General features: G+C 46.1%; 1 protein-coding gene across 6 annotated transcripts in view; it reads left to right on the top strand.

Moving 5' to 3' along the window:
* Positions 1-18,487, top strand: part of Crim1 (cysteine rich transmembrane BMP regulator 1) — a 174,477-nt gene that overhangs the window by 76,918 nt on the left and 79,072 nt on the right. For 2 of the 6 annotated variants that reach the window (XM_006239623.5, NM_001169103.1), the window contains exons 3-4: positions 5,971-6,213; positions 7,253-7,373. The exons of 1 other annotated variant lie outside the window; for it this stretch is intronic. In XM_006239623.5, the coding sequence (XP_006239685.1) occupies positions 5,971-6,213; positions 7,253-7,373 (364 nt within the window). Of the gene's footprint in view, positions 1-5,970; positions 6,214-7,252; positions 7,374-18,487 lie in introns of those variants that run through there. 3 more of the 6 variants (XM_006239625.5, XM_039111893.2, XM_039111892.2) reach the window with 2 other exon arrangements.

Raw genomic sequence — 18,487 nt, 5'->3', positions numbered from 1 at the left:
AGACCAGTCTGCTATCACAGGATATATTGGGTGGCTGAGGGGGAGGAGGGAGGGGGCTATAATAGCCAAGGTCAATATCACAAACTGTTCCCAGTCTGCAGAGTGTAAGGTACACCAGGGTGAGACCGGGGGCAAACCAGTCTCGTAGGCTCTCTGCCTCTTGACATTATTCTCTGTGTTCTTACTGAATTCTGTAGTATCAAATCGATACAAGTCCGGGGTGGATTGAGTTATCCTAGAAGTAACTGGAACTCCCAAAGGTGTGTCAGAGTGATGGGCACCTGTATGGTGGGTTTAATGCCCACAGGCAGAAGGAATCAGGATTGGCGTTGGAGGAGGGCCCAGTGACATTGACTCTGCAGTAGATAGACTCTTTTAAGTTTTCCTAGTCTGCCTCGTGTCGCCTGCTTTGCAGGAACTACTGTGTGGCATTCTGCTGCTACTTAAAGCGACCGTGCCAAGGGATTTTTGAAGTAGAGGAAAGGCTTCACTGTCAGGTGAAGCTCCACAAAATGCGCGGGGATAACAGGAGTCTGGCCGTCTGACTTCACCTCTCTCTTCTAAACTTTCTTTTTCTCCTCTTACCATCTAGTAGCTGTTTGTCTGCCTTTTACTTAAAATCTAGGTTCAAGCAGCAAACTCTAAAATGCATTCGCCCCCTTCGAGTTTCGGTTTTAACTTTCTCTGCTGATCCCCTGTCCTGGCAAAGGTCTAGAAACAGCCGCTGACCTGTCATGGAGGTTTAAGTGATTAGGTTTGAATGACACTTTGCATAATTATTATGACGTAAGTTTATACTAGATAACCCTATCAGTCCTCAAAGGAAGATAGCTAATATGGTGAAGCTAATTTATCTTTCTTTAATTACTTTTGTTTCGGGCCATATTGTCACTTTAGTGTTTCTATATCTGGGGCAATTTTTTTTATAAGATGCCAGTTGCAATGTTACCATGGCAACCAGACATAAAAGCTTGCTAATTAGTGGAAGTCCTATATACAGATTTGTAAAATGCTTTTGGGAAAAAGTATAGAAGGTCGTCTTTTCAAATAGATAAAATGGAAACTTCAAAGTAACGCCTCTCTCATTCATGGGAAATTGGTGATGTGGCTACAGTTTTCTTTTTTTTATAAAAAAAAAAAAAAAAAAAAACCGAACAGGCAAGATGTAGAAGAATAAATAAAGATTTCCAGGAGAACTTGTGTACTTGAAGCAGGCTCAGAGAGAAGGGGCCAGAACAACAGTTGCTGGTGCCATGGTAACGCTCTGAGTGGAGTGTGTGCTGGGTGCTGTGCACACAAGGATACTTAGATAATCTGTTGAAAGAGGGAAATAAAGCCACTATTAACAGTTTTAAGATGAGGACATACCTGTAGATTTTTAGGAATCTCAGTTCTTTGAAAGCATCATTTTACTGTATAACAACTCAGTATAGGACTTGAGACTTCCCCCTTCCAGTCGTCACAGAGCACAGCTTTGAAGAGAGAGGGTAAACAGGAGAGCTTGTGGGAAGTCACTAGCTGGTGGGAGAGCTTGCAGAAATCAGACCAGAGGTATGAGACACAGGTGAGCTAAAGTCTGCATTCAACAGAGCATATGTTATTTTCTAACATTCGAGTTTTTAAAATTGCCCACAAGACTGCATCCATACACATATGTGTGCAAAGAAAAAAAAAACACCATGAAACCTCAAGAAATTAACAAAACAAAACATTGTACAGCATGCATTACAAGTGACAAATCAGTAGATTCAAACAGGAGAGCTTCCCCTCCCCCCCGATTAGCGCCCCAGAACTCTTACAACCCTTACCTGAAAGACTTCAAAGAGGAAATCAATGTTGAATTATAGATTGTCTCAAAACAGTCCAGATTGAGAAGCATGCAAAGAAATTTTAAGACACAAGGTAGTTTTTGGCTACGATGTTAAAGTCATATTTTTATGCATGTATAAGGAAACAAGAGAGGAATGTAAGTGAGTTTAGTGTTTGATGTTTGGATTCTTCCAGAAAACTGACAAGGTTGAAATGGATTCTCTCCCTTCTGCTAAAATACAGCTTAGTAAATATGATCCCAGCAGAGCCAGGACACTTGAAGACTACTTAAGAAATCAGCCCCCTTTCCCTTCAAGGTAGTCTTATGGGAGAGTTACATGTAAACATCAAAGAATAGTTAACTCTCTGCTTAGAAGAGTGTTTTTGCAGCAGTCGGGCTCATTGGCATACATCTTGAATCCCAAGATTTGAAAAGTAGAGGTAAGCAATTTTCTGAGTTCGAGGCCAGCCTGTTCTCCATAGTGAGTTCCAGGCCAGCTGGGGTTACATAGTGAGGCCCCATCTCTAAACGAAAATAAAACCTCTTTTGCAGCAGGAGAAGATCTGGGGTACAAACATCCTCATGGAAAGAGCCCATGGAACCGTAGCCAAGACGGACTGGGCCAGAACTCGCAAGACAAGGGGGTGAGGGAGGAAGAGTGGGTACAGTGGCGATGGAGTGGCAACTACTACTCAAGCTTTTAAGTTTAAAAGTATTAAGGCACAGTCAGCAGAACCATTTAAAACAGTGTTCTCTTAGAGCAGTGTTCTCAGGATGTTTTAGCATCTACTAACTGTGTTCGTTAAGGGAAAAACATGATTCCCTTGAGAAAAGTTGAAAACAGTGTTCGGTAAGACTAAGCCCTCGTTCTCAACATTCTCGGACACTTCCGAGTTTTAAAATCCTGATTCACTTGTGTTCACTTACCGTTAGCACAGTCTATGTAGCTTGCCCTGTCCTAAGGGTGTTGCAAAAAGTACGGTGTCTCTCCAGACTCAAAGTGCAGAACGCACTTCAGGAAGTGACAGTGCAGAGTGTCAAAGGGCATCAAGAATTGAGTAGCCAACTAGCAACAGCGATGAGATTGCAATTTGATGGAAGACGTTGAAGGGTATGTTTCGAGTCTTAACCGTATATACCAACCTTCAGAGAGTACAAATAGAATAGAATGTAGGGGTTGGAAGAGTAATTACGTACCTTACAGGAAGCTCTAGGCTGGATTGAAGAATCTCATAAAACTAAGCCTGGTGGTTCATAACATAATCCTAACACTTGGGAAGAAGAAATAAGATCAGAAGTTCAAGGTCAGCCTCAGCTACATAGAACACTTAGGGCAAACTGAGCTACCTAAGAAACAAACCTGTGTCAAAGAAATAAATAAGACAGTTATAACAAATAAGCAACCACAGTAATTCAGTGCTATGTGCAGGCAGAATTAGGACTCTTCTTTATTATAACTCAGTGTGTGCGTTTCCCAGGTAAGCAGTCTGCTGGGTGTACTTTACAAAGACCGAGCTGATCCCCGTCACCAAGATGGGCCTTCTCTTTCTCAGCACCTTGAGGATCCCAAGGCTGACCGAGGGAGGGTGTCTCAACACGGGCCTCCTCGCTGACTCACAGTCTCCTCACTAGATAGTTCCTAGGGATTATATTATGAAAGTGCATGGCTAGGTGGTTTGAGAGTAGAGCTAACCCCCGTGTGGCCCAGACATGTGATTTTTGTAGGCTCTGAGGTTCCCAGGATCAAGTCACGAAGGAAAACAGTACTGGGTAAGAGAGAGTTCAGCTTATGAGGGTTTAACAGAAACCACAATTCTAGTCAAGAAAGAAGTTAAGCCCAGATAAATCAACTCAGGAGGGAAGAGGGGTAAGGCCAAAGTTGCACACCTCCAACAGCAAGCATTCCTAGTGCAGGAGTCACATCATGACAAAGGTTCACACACCAGGCAGACCAGAGCCAACCCAGCCCAGCCCATTCACTGGCTGTATGTGTGATTTTGGACAGGTAGCTTGACCTGCCTGAACCTTGATATCATGACCTATAAAATGGGGCAAATAATAAGGCCGAGACTTCTTAAGAGTGATGTCGCATGTGTGTGTGTGTGTGTGTGTGTGTGTGTGTGTGTGTGTGTGTGTGTTATTGAATGCCTATTGCTCTTAGGTCAGATGCTGTTCCTCTTTCTGCCAAGCTTTAAGCTTATTGGCTGTTGGTTCGACAGCAGCAAGAGAGGGCAAGGCTTGCACGTGACTATTGCCCCTACCTGAAGCATAGGTGTGGTAAAGTAGCATTCTGTCTAACAGAGAAAGGAGGGAGCAGCCATCAGTTAAGCGACAGAAAGCAAGTCACATGACCTTCACAACAATGCCATCTTCGTGTCCAACCCAGGGTTCCCACTGTATAAACCACGCATGGCTTTGATTTCTCTCCAGATACCTTCTCCACCTCTTCTCGCATCCCTTCACTCCCCGAATGTTGCTCAGTTCCAAAGCCTTGCTGTTGCAGGAGGGGACCTATTCCATAGTCAAGACTCTGTTGCTTTTCTTGGAGAGTTCTTCTGGGTATCTCTGTGGCTGACATCTCCTTCCACCATTGGTCTGTTCCTTGTAACTGCCACTCCTCCTAAGCAGTCTTCGTCCCTCTTCTGCCTCCTGCGTTGTTCCTATTGATAATATCGATGGTTTTTTTCTATCACCTTTGACTACGTTGTAGACCACACGAGGGCAAGAATTGATCTCAGTTTCTCCCTCCCCATCCCCTGTATGTCCTAACCGCTAAATCGATTGGTGCTCGGTCAATATTTCTGAGTGAAATTTCTGGACCTGTGAGTGTGGGTGATCTCTTGAGTGTTTGAGTTCTAGTTAGACAAGGAGTAGTTAGTAACAAGGAAAATGGTCAGCTAAGTGGAAGACGGGGCGGGGGGGGGGCGGAGCCAGGAAGGAGATCACTTTCCTGTAATCCCAGCACTTGGGAAGCAGAGGCGGAAGGAGCAGGAGTTCCAGGCCTGCTACAGGAGACCTTTGAGAGGGGAGGGGTGAGGCAGGCAGGCATGAGGAGTTAGAAAGAAGGAGGCTGGCTTTGGGAAAGGCAGTTACATTGGTGGTATCCAGCGCTGTGTGCAGTGTAAGGTGGGGTACCTGCATTCTTGTTTTATCGCTGATTGGGGTCTTCTGTCCCAATTTTTTGTTGTTGTTGTTGTTGATGTTGATGATGTTGATGTTGTTTTTTAAATCTGTAATATTAAGGCACATCTTGCCTCTCATCCTGCTCTGTCTCTGGGTCTTAGTTCAGCCAAGCCAGTTCGAGGTTATGGAAGTGTATGCTCCAGTACCATCTTCCCAACACCCCGACCTCGTTCAAAGGTCACAGCCTGAAGTAGTGCGGTTCTAGATCATCTCAGTCTTTTCCTCGAGGCCCTCATGCTAGTATAGGTCTCTTAAAAGTTGAGATCAAGAAAATGGCCGGAGGACTGAGACTTGGCTGGCTAGGGCTCTGCTACACAACCTTTAACTTGTCAGGTTTCCCGCCTCTGAAACTGAGGTGCCTCCATAGGTCAGCAGGTAACGCTGAAAGGAAAGTGAGGTGCGTCCAGTGAGCCTCTGCTGAAACGCGCCATGTAGGAAAATCACAGGGGAATTTGGTTCATCGTCCATCTCGTTCAGCCTAGCACACATCGTAGAACCGCACATCTTATTCGGTTCGGCTGGTCAAAAGTCACGTGGAGATGGAGTTCTTCATGCTCATGAATGTCTGTGTTGTCTTCAATCCCTGGGGTAGCCAGGTTTTATTTATGTCTCTGTTTTGGTTTTTAACATGCATCACTATCCAAAAGAAGAAAAAAGAAACCTTAAGACTCTTGGGTTCCCCGTTAGTCCAGATCTGAGTCCGAGCCACATGAGGTCTTCCCTTGGGCTTTGTAGTAGATGTTGGCTCTTCCCCATGAGTGAGCGAGGGAACTTCAGGCCTGTATTTTGGTGTCCCGGGCAGATAGATCCTGGGAGAGATTCCCATGGTCGGCTATGCTTAGCCCGAAGATTTTCATCAGAATTCTTTCGCTGCCCTCCTCTTTGGGTAGTAAAATAGACTTGGGACGATCTGTTCTTCCCACAGAGGTGCCCCACACTGCCCTGGGCATGAGCTAAATTCTTTCTCTCCCATTTAGAAGAGAAGCCAGATTGCACCAAGGCCCGCTGTGAAGTGCAGTTCTCTCCACGTTGCCCTGAAGATTCCATTCTGATTGAGGGCTATGCTCCCCCCGGGGAGTGTTGTCCTTTACCCAGCCGCTGCGTGTGTGACCCTGCGGGCTGTCTGCGCAAAGTCTGCCAGCCGGGATACCTGAACATTCTAGTGTCCAAAGCCTCAGGGAAGCCGGGAGAGTGCTGTGACCTCTATGAGTGTAAACCAGGTATGCACCAGCTGGCGGAGCAGCCTCACCCCTGCACAGCAGAGGGCAACAGCCTCGTCCCTGCTCAGCTCTCCTGGGCCTCTCCACTCCCACCAAGATGAGCGTTCTTACCTTGCTGCTTTGGGTAATTTCTCACTTCAGACTCTCATCGAGAGAGCCAGAGGGTTAATTCCCTGGTGCACAAGCCCCATCGGAGAGGCGAATGCCCTTCTCTCTTTCTTCTTTATTTTCTTCAAATCCGTTCGATGGAGCTGTTGTGGAAAGAGTACGGTCCTATGGTTACCTGCCTCAGTCCCTGAGAGACGATCAGAGGCCTCGTTTGCAGATGCGTCTGTCACTTGGAAGTCTTACGTTTCGGAGCACTTCATACCCGAGACGGAATTCCTTTTGGATAAATATGTACACCCGTATGGCAGATGTTTTATAAGGAAACAGCCCCCATTTTCTTCCTTGGCAGTCCCTCCCCGTCCGCCTTGGCTTCGAAGCATGCCCTGTGTCGTTTGACTCTTTGCTCACCTTCTTTGGCAGCATTGGAATTCTTGTCATGTCGCAGCTGTTTCTTGCTTTATAGTTTATCTAACAGCCTTGCCCTTGTGCCAGCGTCTCTAACGTAGTCTGTGACTAGGTCTAGATTCTAGTGATCTCTTCTTTGCAAGTTTCTAATGATTGGTCATTTTTAAAATGTTTTTCCTTCCTTACTTTTTAAAAAATTTTAGTTTTACTGTTAGGCAAATGCTTCAGGCAGAGCAATCCCTCGTCTGCCTCTTGATCTGCTCTATCAGAAACACTTCTTGCTGTCCATCACCATCCCAATAACTACATGGTCTCTCTCTCTCTGTTCTCATCCTAACTCCGGTCCTCTGTTTGAGACACACCACGGCTGTGGAGCATTGAGAAAGGAGAACTTTAGATGGGCCCTGGGTTTCCGGGAAAGCAAGGAATCATCGGACATTTGTCAAGAGTCTTGGTAGTTCATTTGGGGATTTGGAATACAAGTAGATGTGGCAATGAACGGTGTTTCTCTCTTTGCCCCTTTCAGTTTTCAGCGTGGACTGCAGCACCGTGGAGTGCCCCCCTGTCCAGCAGGCCGTGTGCCCCCTGGACAGCTACGAAACGCAAGTGCGGCTCACAGCGGATGGCTGCTGTACCCTGCCAGCAAGGTTGGTTCGGCACCCGTTCAAGCCTCCTTTCTGTCCTCCTTCTTTGCTAGCACCTTTCTGGGTTCAGTTTCTCAGGCCTGCCTGCAGCTTGTTTTCCCTTGGGAAACTCAATCCTTGCCCGCTTCTCTGGAGAAACCACTGGACTGTTACCCCTTGCTATTTACATATGTCCCACGTACCTCACATCAAAGTCAGGCGTCACCAGGTTAAGCCATTAATCTTAAGCATTAAGGCCGTTCAGCATCTAAGAGGCTAGGGAGTAGGTAGGGAAGCAGTACCCTCTCTGTATGTAGATAAGGAAGCAAGGGAAGGAGGTCTGTGATAGTGAGGTACACCATTTGATCCTTTGTAGAGGATCTTGTGGGTGTTTAAGCCAAGTGCCCAGTCTGATGAAACATGGCTGGCTTCAAAGAGCTCATCAGAAGGGGACTCTGGTCACCGGGAGCCATGCTTCTCCTCAGGCCCATTCCTAACTGAGGCAAAGAGGTATCTGAATTCTTGAATGGCAAGAGAAGCGGGTTGGGGGAGGAAGAGTGGGTACAGTGGCGATGGAGTGGCAACTACTGCTCAAGCTTCTAAGTTTGAAAGTGTTAAGGCACAGTCAGCAGAACAATTTAAAACAATGTTCTAAGAGCAGTGTTCTCGGGATGTTTTGGCATCTTCTAACTCTCGAGTATCAGACACATTCCCCTCTGGCTCGTGAGAGATGAGCTGCTCTCATTTAACCTTAGCAGAAGGAAATCCGGTGAGTGCTGTAGAAAGTGTTTTCTCTAGAGCGTGAGGGCCCTGGGTTCTGCTGGTGATGGCCTTCGACCTTCAGAGTAGTAAAACGATGGTAGCCAACAGTGCTTTGCTTTCAGAGAAACTGGGTTTGCAGTCTGCTTCCCGTTCCCCAGGATACCAGGCCCTCTTCTTTGTCATCACTGCCCCCCCCCATTTTGTCCCCTTCACGCCATCCTTGTAACAAAGTCATTTCATTTCTTACCATCTTCGTTCTACACCTGGCACCAGGGGCTGAAACCCTTCCTCATTTAGCTCTGTCTACACCCTTGTCTCCACTCTAGTCCCAGTGCCACACATTTGCCATTTGGCATTTGATCTGCTGCACAAGTAGGTGTGGTTGTGGAAACAGTTTGATAAACTATGAATATTCATAACCATTAGTTTAGGTAAACACGTGTTTTGTTGGGGTTCTGTGCTGTGACCACCTCCTTGTGATCGATTTTGGCTCATGAGCTCAGAGGATTCAGTCCATTGTGGGGGGACGGTGTGGCAGGGTGTGGCAGGGTGTGACTGACTATGATTCAGGCAGAGAGCAGAGGAGAAAGATTGCCTGTATAGGGGAACTCTGTAATCTTCTCAAATGTGTTCCATTGGCCACAACCCAATTCGTTAGCACCATCCACAGTCAAGGGAAGGCTCCCCCTACTTAATCCACTCTGGAAGCGACCTCTCAGATACACCCAGAGATGTGCCTTACCAGATAACTTTGACCAACTGTTCTCAACCTGTGGGTCTCGACCCCTTTGGGGAAATCACACACCACCTATCCTGCATATCAGATATTTATATTACGATTCATGGCAGTAGCAAAATTACAGTTATGAAGTAGCAATGAAATCAGTTTATGGTTAGGGGTCACCATAACATGGGAGGATTGTATTAAAGTGGCTTAGCATTAGGAAGGTTGAGGACCACTAGACAAGACACTTAGCAGTCCCTTGAGGATGATGAGGGGAACAATAGTTAAGTTTCCTGTTGCAGTAATCAGACTAGATACCTAGAGTTTCTTCCCATAGTCTCCTTTTCTTTTTGCCTCTGGTAAAGTACATTGGGTCATTAGTGTCCTACGGAGCCTTTCTCTGCAGAAACCTAGGACTCTCTCCGACGTGCCCTTTATACTATATCACGAAGGAGACAACAAAGGGTTTGGTGAAGACCGAGTTTTGACACACTAGCAACCTCCCCATGACAGCGGCATGCCACATTTATGCAAAACTGCAGCGTGCCAAGGGATGAACACCTGTGCACACATGGATAAGGCCAGTCACCAGCAAAAACAATGGAGCAATACCGGTAGTGACAGATGCCCCTGCGAGGTCTCCATGACACAAGGAAGATGGTACCTTGTGTCAGAGAACCTAATCGATCCAAGCTCAGCCAGCCTGTCCTTGAGAGAAGAAGGCAAGGGACAACTTTGAGCTCTGTTTTACACTTGTGATTTAGCACCTCCTGTGTGTTGGGGGATCTGAGGGACATTTTTCTCAGTCTCCCTTGCTGGGGGAAATGTATTGCAACTGTAGGAAGAACCGGAATCTCAGCTGAAGAAGAAAACCTCACAGTTAATCGGGCTCAGCAGCGAGGCCTGCTGCCTTTTGAGGCCCACCAGGGCTCCTGGTGCTGGTTTGGATTTCTCCCCATCCGGATGGCTTCCTGCCAGCTGTGCTTAGAGGAGATGCCACATTGGAGCAGGGGTTGCACTAGGTTGCCTCCTGCTTCCGCCCCAAGCTTCCGGGAGGCTGGTCAACAGAAACCTTAGGATGGCGGTGACCATATTAATGTAGTTTTGACTTGGGCATTCAACTGAGGTGCGTTCCAGGGTGGAACACGCCTGGATGGGACCAAGGAAGCGCGGAGAGGGAAGTCATTCAGAGTCCCGCTGTAAATTATTTGCAGAGGGGGGCCACGTTCTCACAGCTCTTGCTTTCCTGTGGGTTAGATAGGCAGTGACCCATGCCTGTCCCCCTCGATGCTACACACTCACCCTTTGTTCCGGCCCAATCAGTGCCCTCCCCATGCGTTTCGTGCTCAGGGTCTCTGCCTCTACAGCTGCTCCTTCCCGTCTAGTGTTTCCCTCCTCCATTACCTGGGCTGCACCTGCCTTCTCTGAGGAGTCCGTTTCCGTCCTTCTAGAGTGTTTTTCACCATCAGCCCCTACAGATGTCTCAGGGTACACCCTTCTGCTCCCTTGTAATTCCTCGTTTATCTGCTGCTTATCATAACGCTTGTTTATAATACATTGACATCATGAGGGTTTTTTTTTTTATTTTGTCCCCGCTGTTCCCTGTGCATCACAAAATGTGAGTACTTGTACGCCCTAGTGTACAGATGTATTGTGGCCGACCTGTGTTTGTTGATGGATGGAAGAATGAATGAATGAGTGAATGAATGAATGAATGAATGAGCCCAGGTCCAGCCTAAGTGACTAAAATGTTGAGGAAGAAAGAACACTTGTAGCTTCTTTACCCTCTTCCTGTTAGTCATCATACTACTGCTGTGGGTCTCACATTGAAAAGCCTTGCAGGCTCTCCCAGACCTCTTCTCAGTACAGAGACTCTGCCTCAGTACTATAGAAACCTGGCCCCTCCTAGCCCTGCCCTCCCCCAGCACAGCAGGAGTCACCTTTATCTCCCCACTCTACCTTTTCTGGTATCACTCATCCCGCAGGATTCCAATTAAATTCCACTTCATCCGCAAGCTCTTCATCTTGGAACTAATAACTCTCCCGCCCCCCTGGGAATTCAGACATATCCTGTCCCGTGCTGTCAATTAATCACACATTTCCTTGCACTATTATTTAATTGTTGCGTGCACACAACTTCACTAGCTGAAGGATATATATTTCTTAGAGGCCAGCGATTTTGTCAGCTCCCCCCCCCCACTCCCATGCATCCCCATGCATGCATTTCTATTGTAAATACAGAATATATCTGATCAGGCTGGGGCTTGACCCTGTCCAGTTTAGCTTAGTCTATGAAGTGGGGGGGTCTCTCTTATTAAAGAAGTTTACAGGTCATACTGGGTCAAGAGAGTGAAAAACCCAAGCAAACATATAAAAACAGAAATAAAGAGAAGACTGCCTAATTTATAGTAACATTTTAAGAGACACTGTATACCTTTCTTCTTATGAGAAAGCCCTGTTTGGGGCACAGCGGAAGCCAGCATAACACATGTAAAGTCCTGTATACGATCTTAACATGTGAGTCATTTGACTTGTTTCTCTGGCTTGTAAAGACCATTGCTAAGAACTTAGAGCAGATCCAGTTGTTACAGAATTCAGGAGGGAGAGCCCTCCAAGACAGAGGAGGGTAGGTATCTGAAAACCCAGCTGTAAAAATTTACTTTCCACTGAGAATATTTACTTTTTCCACGGGTTTGCTGTACTTTCATACTTTGGGAAAGGGGTTCGGGACCCCTCCATGTTGAAGTATGAATCCCTCCTATTCCTAGTTTGAGCCACCCAGGCTCCCAAGTACCTGTTTCTGGGCGAGCTCTCGCTCAGCCTGTGAGTTTCCTGTTAAGCCGTGTGCTCACGCGCCACCCGTCCATGGTTGTTCACTCATCAAACACGAGCGAGTTCTTACAGGGGCCAGATCTGCTCTCCAGACGTTCCTGTCGTGCCTGGATAACGCCTTCTGCTGCTGCCTCTCATGGGTTCTGGTTTCCCTTCCTGCCCCTGGCCTCTGTAAAGTGAGTTGTTCTTTCCTTTCTTGCAGCATCTCTGCTGCTTCTTCGTGGCCCAGAGTCTATTTGGGGGCTCTTTGTTTCCGTTCTGAGGTGAATCCTGAGGGTGATAAGCATCTATCACCCTTCCCTGTGACCATCGTCGCTACCTAGCAACCCAGGGCAGAGTTGCAGGGGTACTAAATGTTATCTAGGCCTTTCCTCTTGGTGCCAGCTAAGGCCGACATCATACTTCCCTAGAGAAGATAGAAAAAGATAAGGGTTAGCAACCCAGGACTTTAATCGGGGTCTGAACAGCACTGCACAGTAACAGGAGGAGGAGTGGGAGTCCCCATAAGGTTGCGACCTTTGTGTTTATAATGTCTGCACGTGAGTTCATGATGTGTGTGCATGTACACATGCTGTCATGCATAAGGGACATGGGAAAGCTGTCCTTAGACAGCACGGGGACAACAGTGACAGATACAGCTTAACTGTGTCACACACCTTGCTCATTCTGCCCTCCCTCCGGCACCCCATGTTCATCCACAGCTGTGGAAGTGGAAACCGAGAGGATCTGGGGCTAAGTCAAATCACAACCATTCCTCAGCATCTGGGGTAGAACAGGTCTGCCTTCAGCTCGGGATCTTCCACATCCCTGGGCTTTCTCCCGTGTAAGGAGCCATCCCCGAGAGCAGGACAAAAGCACTGGTTTGGGTGCTGCAGTTCTCTGAGGCCATTTGAGCTAAATACCATTTGTGTCCTGGAACCACTGGGAAGTCTCCAAGGCAAAATTTGTGTCCCAAACTTCCCCAAGATTTGCCAGTAAGAAGTGTTATAGTGAGTGTCTCTAGACCCTGCCACTGCCCTATTTCATTTGTTGAATAAGCTCTTATCTGAAAAGTAGGTGCTACCTTTTGAAGGAAAAAGTTTCAGGGAATTTCTGACCATTTTTAACACCACAGTATACATTTAGTAAAAATAGGTGCCCCTTAGAGATGCTTTCCTGGTTGAAGAAAGTTGCCGAAATCCTGCAGATTGAGTGACCCTGTTCCAAAAACTTGGTGTTCCTTTGGCCCTGGGAATCTGGGTCTCCTGGAACTCAGTCAGCTTTATAGTTAAGCTCCCAAGGTATTCAGCCATTTCCCTTCCCTCCTGAAGGTCTCGGTGCAGGCACATGTTAAGAGCATATCTGGGTGAGCACCACCTCAGTTTTACCCATCATAAGTGACTATAATTCAGACCTTCTCTACTTCAGAAATACTAGGTGTTTCTTCGCTCACACAACAGAAATGTCACTGGCGTTGTTGGAAAGGGGCTGCCAAAACATCTTATTCGTGAGACCAGATTGGTGTTTAAAACCAAAAGCCAACTCGAAAGGATGGAACATAGAAATTCATTGTTAATCTTGCCTAGGAGAATCGGGTCTGCCTGCCAGCTGCATCTGGAGGGTGGGAGACGCCTGAGATACACAGCTGCGAGTCCACACTCTCCTCTCACTAAGCCTAAATAGTAGCCCAGCTGGGCCGCCTGTACAGACAGCAGCCACATCTCTGTTCTTGTTTGCTTGCTTGTTTCCCTACTCAAGTTTGTTTCCCTACTCAAACAGCTGCCTTGAGTATGTATGCCTCATTTTGTAGCGTTTTCACTTTGCCTCTGTCATTATTCACCGGGTTTGAGGATACAAACTCACAGGGCAAACATTACATTGTTACAATTGGGGGGGGGGACAGTGGTACCATTACATATCACTGGAGGCCAGCTGAATGATGTAGAACAGTCCATGCCATTCGGTACTTTGTGAACGTTTATTGAGAGGGTGAGTGCATTTAATATAGTATGGGTCGTCACTCATTCTAAATTTAATGAGAGTTGTCTTGAACTCCTAGGTTCTGAAACATTATGTTATCAATTTCTGCCTACAAATATGTTTTCCTTAAAAGTTATAGAGGAAAAAAATGCAAGCCAGTTATTTTGAGTTCGAAATAAATTAAGTCATTGTTTATGATATCCAGAAGCTTAAAATAGACTTTGTTCTGGGTTGTGTGTGCTGTGAAAGCCAGGTTCCCAAGCTCCCTTTTGGCTCCTGCCTCTCTCTTGACCAAAGGGCCTGACTCTCTTCCAGAACCAAAATCCAGAGCATTTATACCTCTTATTTTTGTTTTTATTTTTAACTCAAAATTTGTTAAGTTCATTTTTTTCCAGCTCTTAAGATAATTTTAAAAAAAAACCTTAGACTACCTGGATGGAAATGTTAATATGCGCCCCCCACCCGTCCACCTATAAAAACATTCTTAGAATATATTTAGTACGTGAAGGGTCCAAGTGGGTGAGGCTGAATCTTGTAGCTCGATCCAGTTGGCGAGTTCTACACCGTGCTTCCACAGGGTACAGAACACCACGCTCCCTGCCTAGAGCAGCTACAGAACCTGCCTGGGTGAGCCACCAGGGTGGGCTGTCCTCTGTGGACCAAGTCACTATCAACCGCCATACCTTCCCCAGTGCAGCTAGCCATTCAGGAGACCAGCCCTTCCCTTCGCGATTGTCATCTGCGAGCAGATGTGTGCCTGAGACACATTGGTAACTGAAGTATATTCAGTACCATGAAGTGGGTACTAGAGTCAAGGCCCACCTCCGCCTGAACTGAGCAAGCTCTTTGCCTTATCTTGGTCTTCCTTATCTGAGCCAGAAGGGAAGACAGGCAAGGGTTGCATGATCTGAAAAGGAGCTTTCCCCTCTGGACTTCCCCAGATCTTCTCAGTGGAACGAAGCCTAAGATGTTAGTGTTAGGAACTTCTTAGGAGGAAACAAAACAAAACAAAAAAAAAAACAAAAAAAAAAACAAAAAAAAAGGAGGAGGAGGAGGAAAACCTAGAAATTCCAGGATTCGTGAAGATAATGGAACGATAAAAGGAGTCACCTGGTGATAGAAAAGGGAGACAGGAAGCTGTAGAAGAAAGATGGCTACTGTTTTAATCATCGGATTTTCTCAGAAAGGGCGAAATGAGGCACACAAAGTGCTAAGCAGGCCTCCCCAAGCCTTAACTGCTTGGATTATGGAAACTGTGGGGTAAGCAGGCAACGTAGACGATTGTGTGCTTGGTAGACGGCCGGGTGATTATTGCTAGCTACGTTTTCTTTTTACATCGATGAGTAGGTAGTTCCCAAGGAGAAGGGGTAGAGACTGTCTGGCCAAAGCAAAGGCTGCTTCTACAAATAAGGATTTACTCTATTCAGTTGCTGTTAGACAATGGAATGTGGATTTCTCCGTCTGTCAGCTGCCTTGGTATGTGTGCTGTGGGAAGGACTTGAATGTGTGCGGGGCGGGGAGGGGCAAGGGGCTTCCTGGTGCCTTACATGCTCCCCTCTGTGGCCCACATGAGCCCATACGTGGCTGTTCACGGATGCTGCCCCTGGATCCAGGTGCTCACTGTTTCCCTTCTGGGAAGATTCATTTTTCCCGAGTTTTCGACCGTTTGTCTTTCTTCTCTGCCACCCTTCATTCAGCTCTGTGTTCTCAATGCCTCTGTATTCCACACTTAGTTGCAAGTGTGTGTGTGCGTGCAAACACACACACACACACAATTATATTTTGAGAGAGGTTACCAATTTTGTAATTAGACCATATTCCTTAAAATAAAAAGTCCCAGATAAAGGGTTATGTTTTTTCCCCGTAAGTCTCAGTTTTACTTTTCTCCTCTACAACACTGACTCTGATATCCAAGCTAGTTTCCCAATCACATCCTGTTCTGTCAGACCAGCTCCAAACTTCAGGAAGGGAAATCACATGAAGGCAAAGACCATAATCTACATACACAGCCCCAAGCTGCCTCAGTTCAGAAATATAGGGTGCCCCTACCCTGCAATCCCAGTTTCTCCTCACTTGCATGAAAAAATTGTATTTTGCTAGTGCTCTGTTGTGTGACGATAATAGGATTCTAGCAGATTGCTAGCACGCTGTGCTTGGGAGTCGGTACAGACATTTGGGAGAGGGGCATTCTGGAGTTCCAGAACTCGCAGCCTGAAATGGAGTCATCCCAGATGAGGCCAGCAGAATGGAATCCTTGGCAGGGTTCCCCTTCCCCTCAGAAGCATGTAAGTTAATAAAAATTAATCTGACCACATAGCTGCAGTGAGTGAAAACAAGGTGCACCGATTCGAAAAAATGCTCAAATCTGTTAAAACAGTTGAGCAAGGACTCACGGAGGGAAGACGGAGAACGCTGGGCTCACCGTGGAGTAAGGTGCTGGCTAAAATGAAAGACCTCCACGATTTCCAAATTTCACCAGCAATGGGAGCAAGAAAGCTCTGGACCTCAAGGGTCAGCTGATATAGGCACACACCATCAGTAACCCTCCTTCTAAGAGAAACGCCCAGTTACAGACTTGTTTTCCACCAAGTAAGGAAAACTAGGTTACAGAAAAATAAAAAACCCCGTCCACCAGGTGTGTGCTTCCTTTACAGCGAGACCAAGAAACCAGAGGACTCAAAAAGACAGACAGACAGACAGACAAACACACACACACACACACACACACACACACACACACACACGAAAAATGGTGTAGGGTACCCACTTCTCATTGACCTGGTTTCCAGTGTTGCTTCACTTCCTACTGCAAATGAAGTAGATTTCCTCACTCCTCTGCTCAACTATATCTGAGAAATGGGCTCTGAGAAAGTACTGCTGGTGCTTAGCCTTCTGTCTGCTAACCTGTGGCTCCTGGGGTAGCCAGTTGAGCTTTCCATTGTCCCTCTACACCTACACCACTCTTATCTCAGGAGACCCACCTGTTAAGTCTTTGAAGTGTTTAGCAGAGCCTCAGGGTGGGTGTGGCTGATCAGGGGCTATCAACCCAGCACACCCACTCTCCCCAGATAGACACATTAAAGCTGACCTTCCTGCAGGGCAGTGAGGGGCTCCTTTTTAGTGCTCGAAGTTCAGAGATCTCCTCTTTCACCTCTTTGAAACAGGGGTACGTACCCCCGATTATCGGGGTCATATTTGTTGGGGACGATGCGGCCTTTAAAAGTTGTGCTGGGTAATTAAGTTGCTTTTCTCGTGCCAACTCAAGCTAAGCAGTAGAAATTGTCCCTGAATATGCAGTTCCAAGAAGACTTTATCAAATTAAGTGCCTTGTAATGAATTATCATGTCCATCTGTTCTAGTCTCCCATCTCAACAAAGATGGATCTGTTTTGTTTTTTTTTTTTTAAAGATCAGTCTGTTAGTAGACTTTTTAAAAAAAATTTAGTTCTTCTTTGGGGTATGGAGTGTTGTTCCCTTTAATTTAAACAATTCCTCCAGATGCTTTTTGAGGATAAATTATGCAATATGTAAAAATGCACATTAACATGTGCATTTAAAGCATTCCTGACTCTTGACATGCTGGGGCAGTAGCGTTCCCTTTGTTTTTAAACACATGCAAAAAAAAAAATGGCTGCAAATATGTTTGAAGCCCGTCTTTCTCAACTCAGAAAAGAACATTTATTCTATTGCCCTCTGTCATAGTAATTTTTGGCCCAAAAGAGCAAATCAACTCATGGATAAAAAGCCAGAGTCTATATTAAACTCTGATGTTTTCTGAAACAAAATAATTGCAAGAATTCCATGTTATTATTGGACCTATCCCCAGATTGACAAAAATATGCTTTCCTAGAAGTTAGAGCCCTTACCCATTAGAAATGCACGCTCTCTCCAGTAGAATGCTTGGTTTGTCAGTCATGTACTTCAGTTGTGTGAGCCCTCGGCCTTTCTGTAACAGGGCTCTGGGCCTTGCGTGGTCCTCCATGTATTGGACCCAGTACCTAGTCTTTATTTTGCATTTGTGTTCGTTCTGAAAACAAACAAGACTGTATCACCCATTGGCTTATGATTGTTTTGAATGGTCCAGACCTCAGAACTGAGGAAAAGCAAGGGGATCCTTTTAAGCCTTTGGTGAAGCTCAAGTGCAGAGTCCACAGCATAGATAATATTAAACTTGAGGACTTTCTCCATCCGTCCTCATTGGCACCCACCACCACCACCACCACCACCGTCATTGTCATCATCATCTTTCTCATCCTCATCCTCATCCTCATCCTCATCCTCATCCTCATCCAGAAAGCTGAAGAACTGCTGCGAACCATTCTGCAGAACAGAAAGCTTCAGGGACATCTTTGAGCAAACGTCAGATGCTACACCTGGAATTTCATAGAACATATGCTACCTACTTTTCACCTGACCCATTAGACAGAAGTGACAGCTGTACATAACTGCGCTTGACACTTTGTAGAGGTTCAAGGTTGTGTTTCCCTGGTAAACATTGAAGAGCTTAACTGGAACCCCAGTGGAAACAACTGCTTTCTCTTGGCCTTAGTTAGCCGGTTGTTGAGTGGATCCTGCAGACAACAGCCTTCTAATTATCCTTGATGGATTTGGAGGAGTGTTGCGATCAGCCTAAGTTGTTAGTTACATTTTTCCCTTCCTGTCCTTGGCAGACGTGTTCTGGAGCCTTCATGGATGCCTGGAATTTCACATGAGACTAAATAAATGGTATCTATAATCTATTTTTCCAATGCATATAGACCCATAATAAAAGTACAAGAAGATACTCATAACAAAAAAAACACAGCCATTAGAGTAACATTACTGTCATAAAAATTATTCGTGCTGGTCATGGTGGCTTAGGC

The sequence above is a fragment of the Rattus norvegicus genome, chromosome 6 (genome assembly GCF_036323735.1).
Source record: "Rattus norvegicus strain BN/NHsdMcwi chromosome 6, GRCr8, whole genome shotgun sequence".
Lineage (NCBI taxonomy): Eukaryota > Metazoa > Chordata > Mammalia > Rodentia > Muridae > Rattus > Rattus norvegicus.
This window is presented reverse-complemented; position numbering and strand designations above follow the sequence as displayed.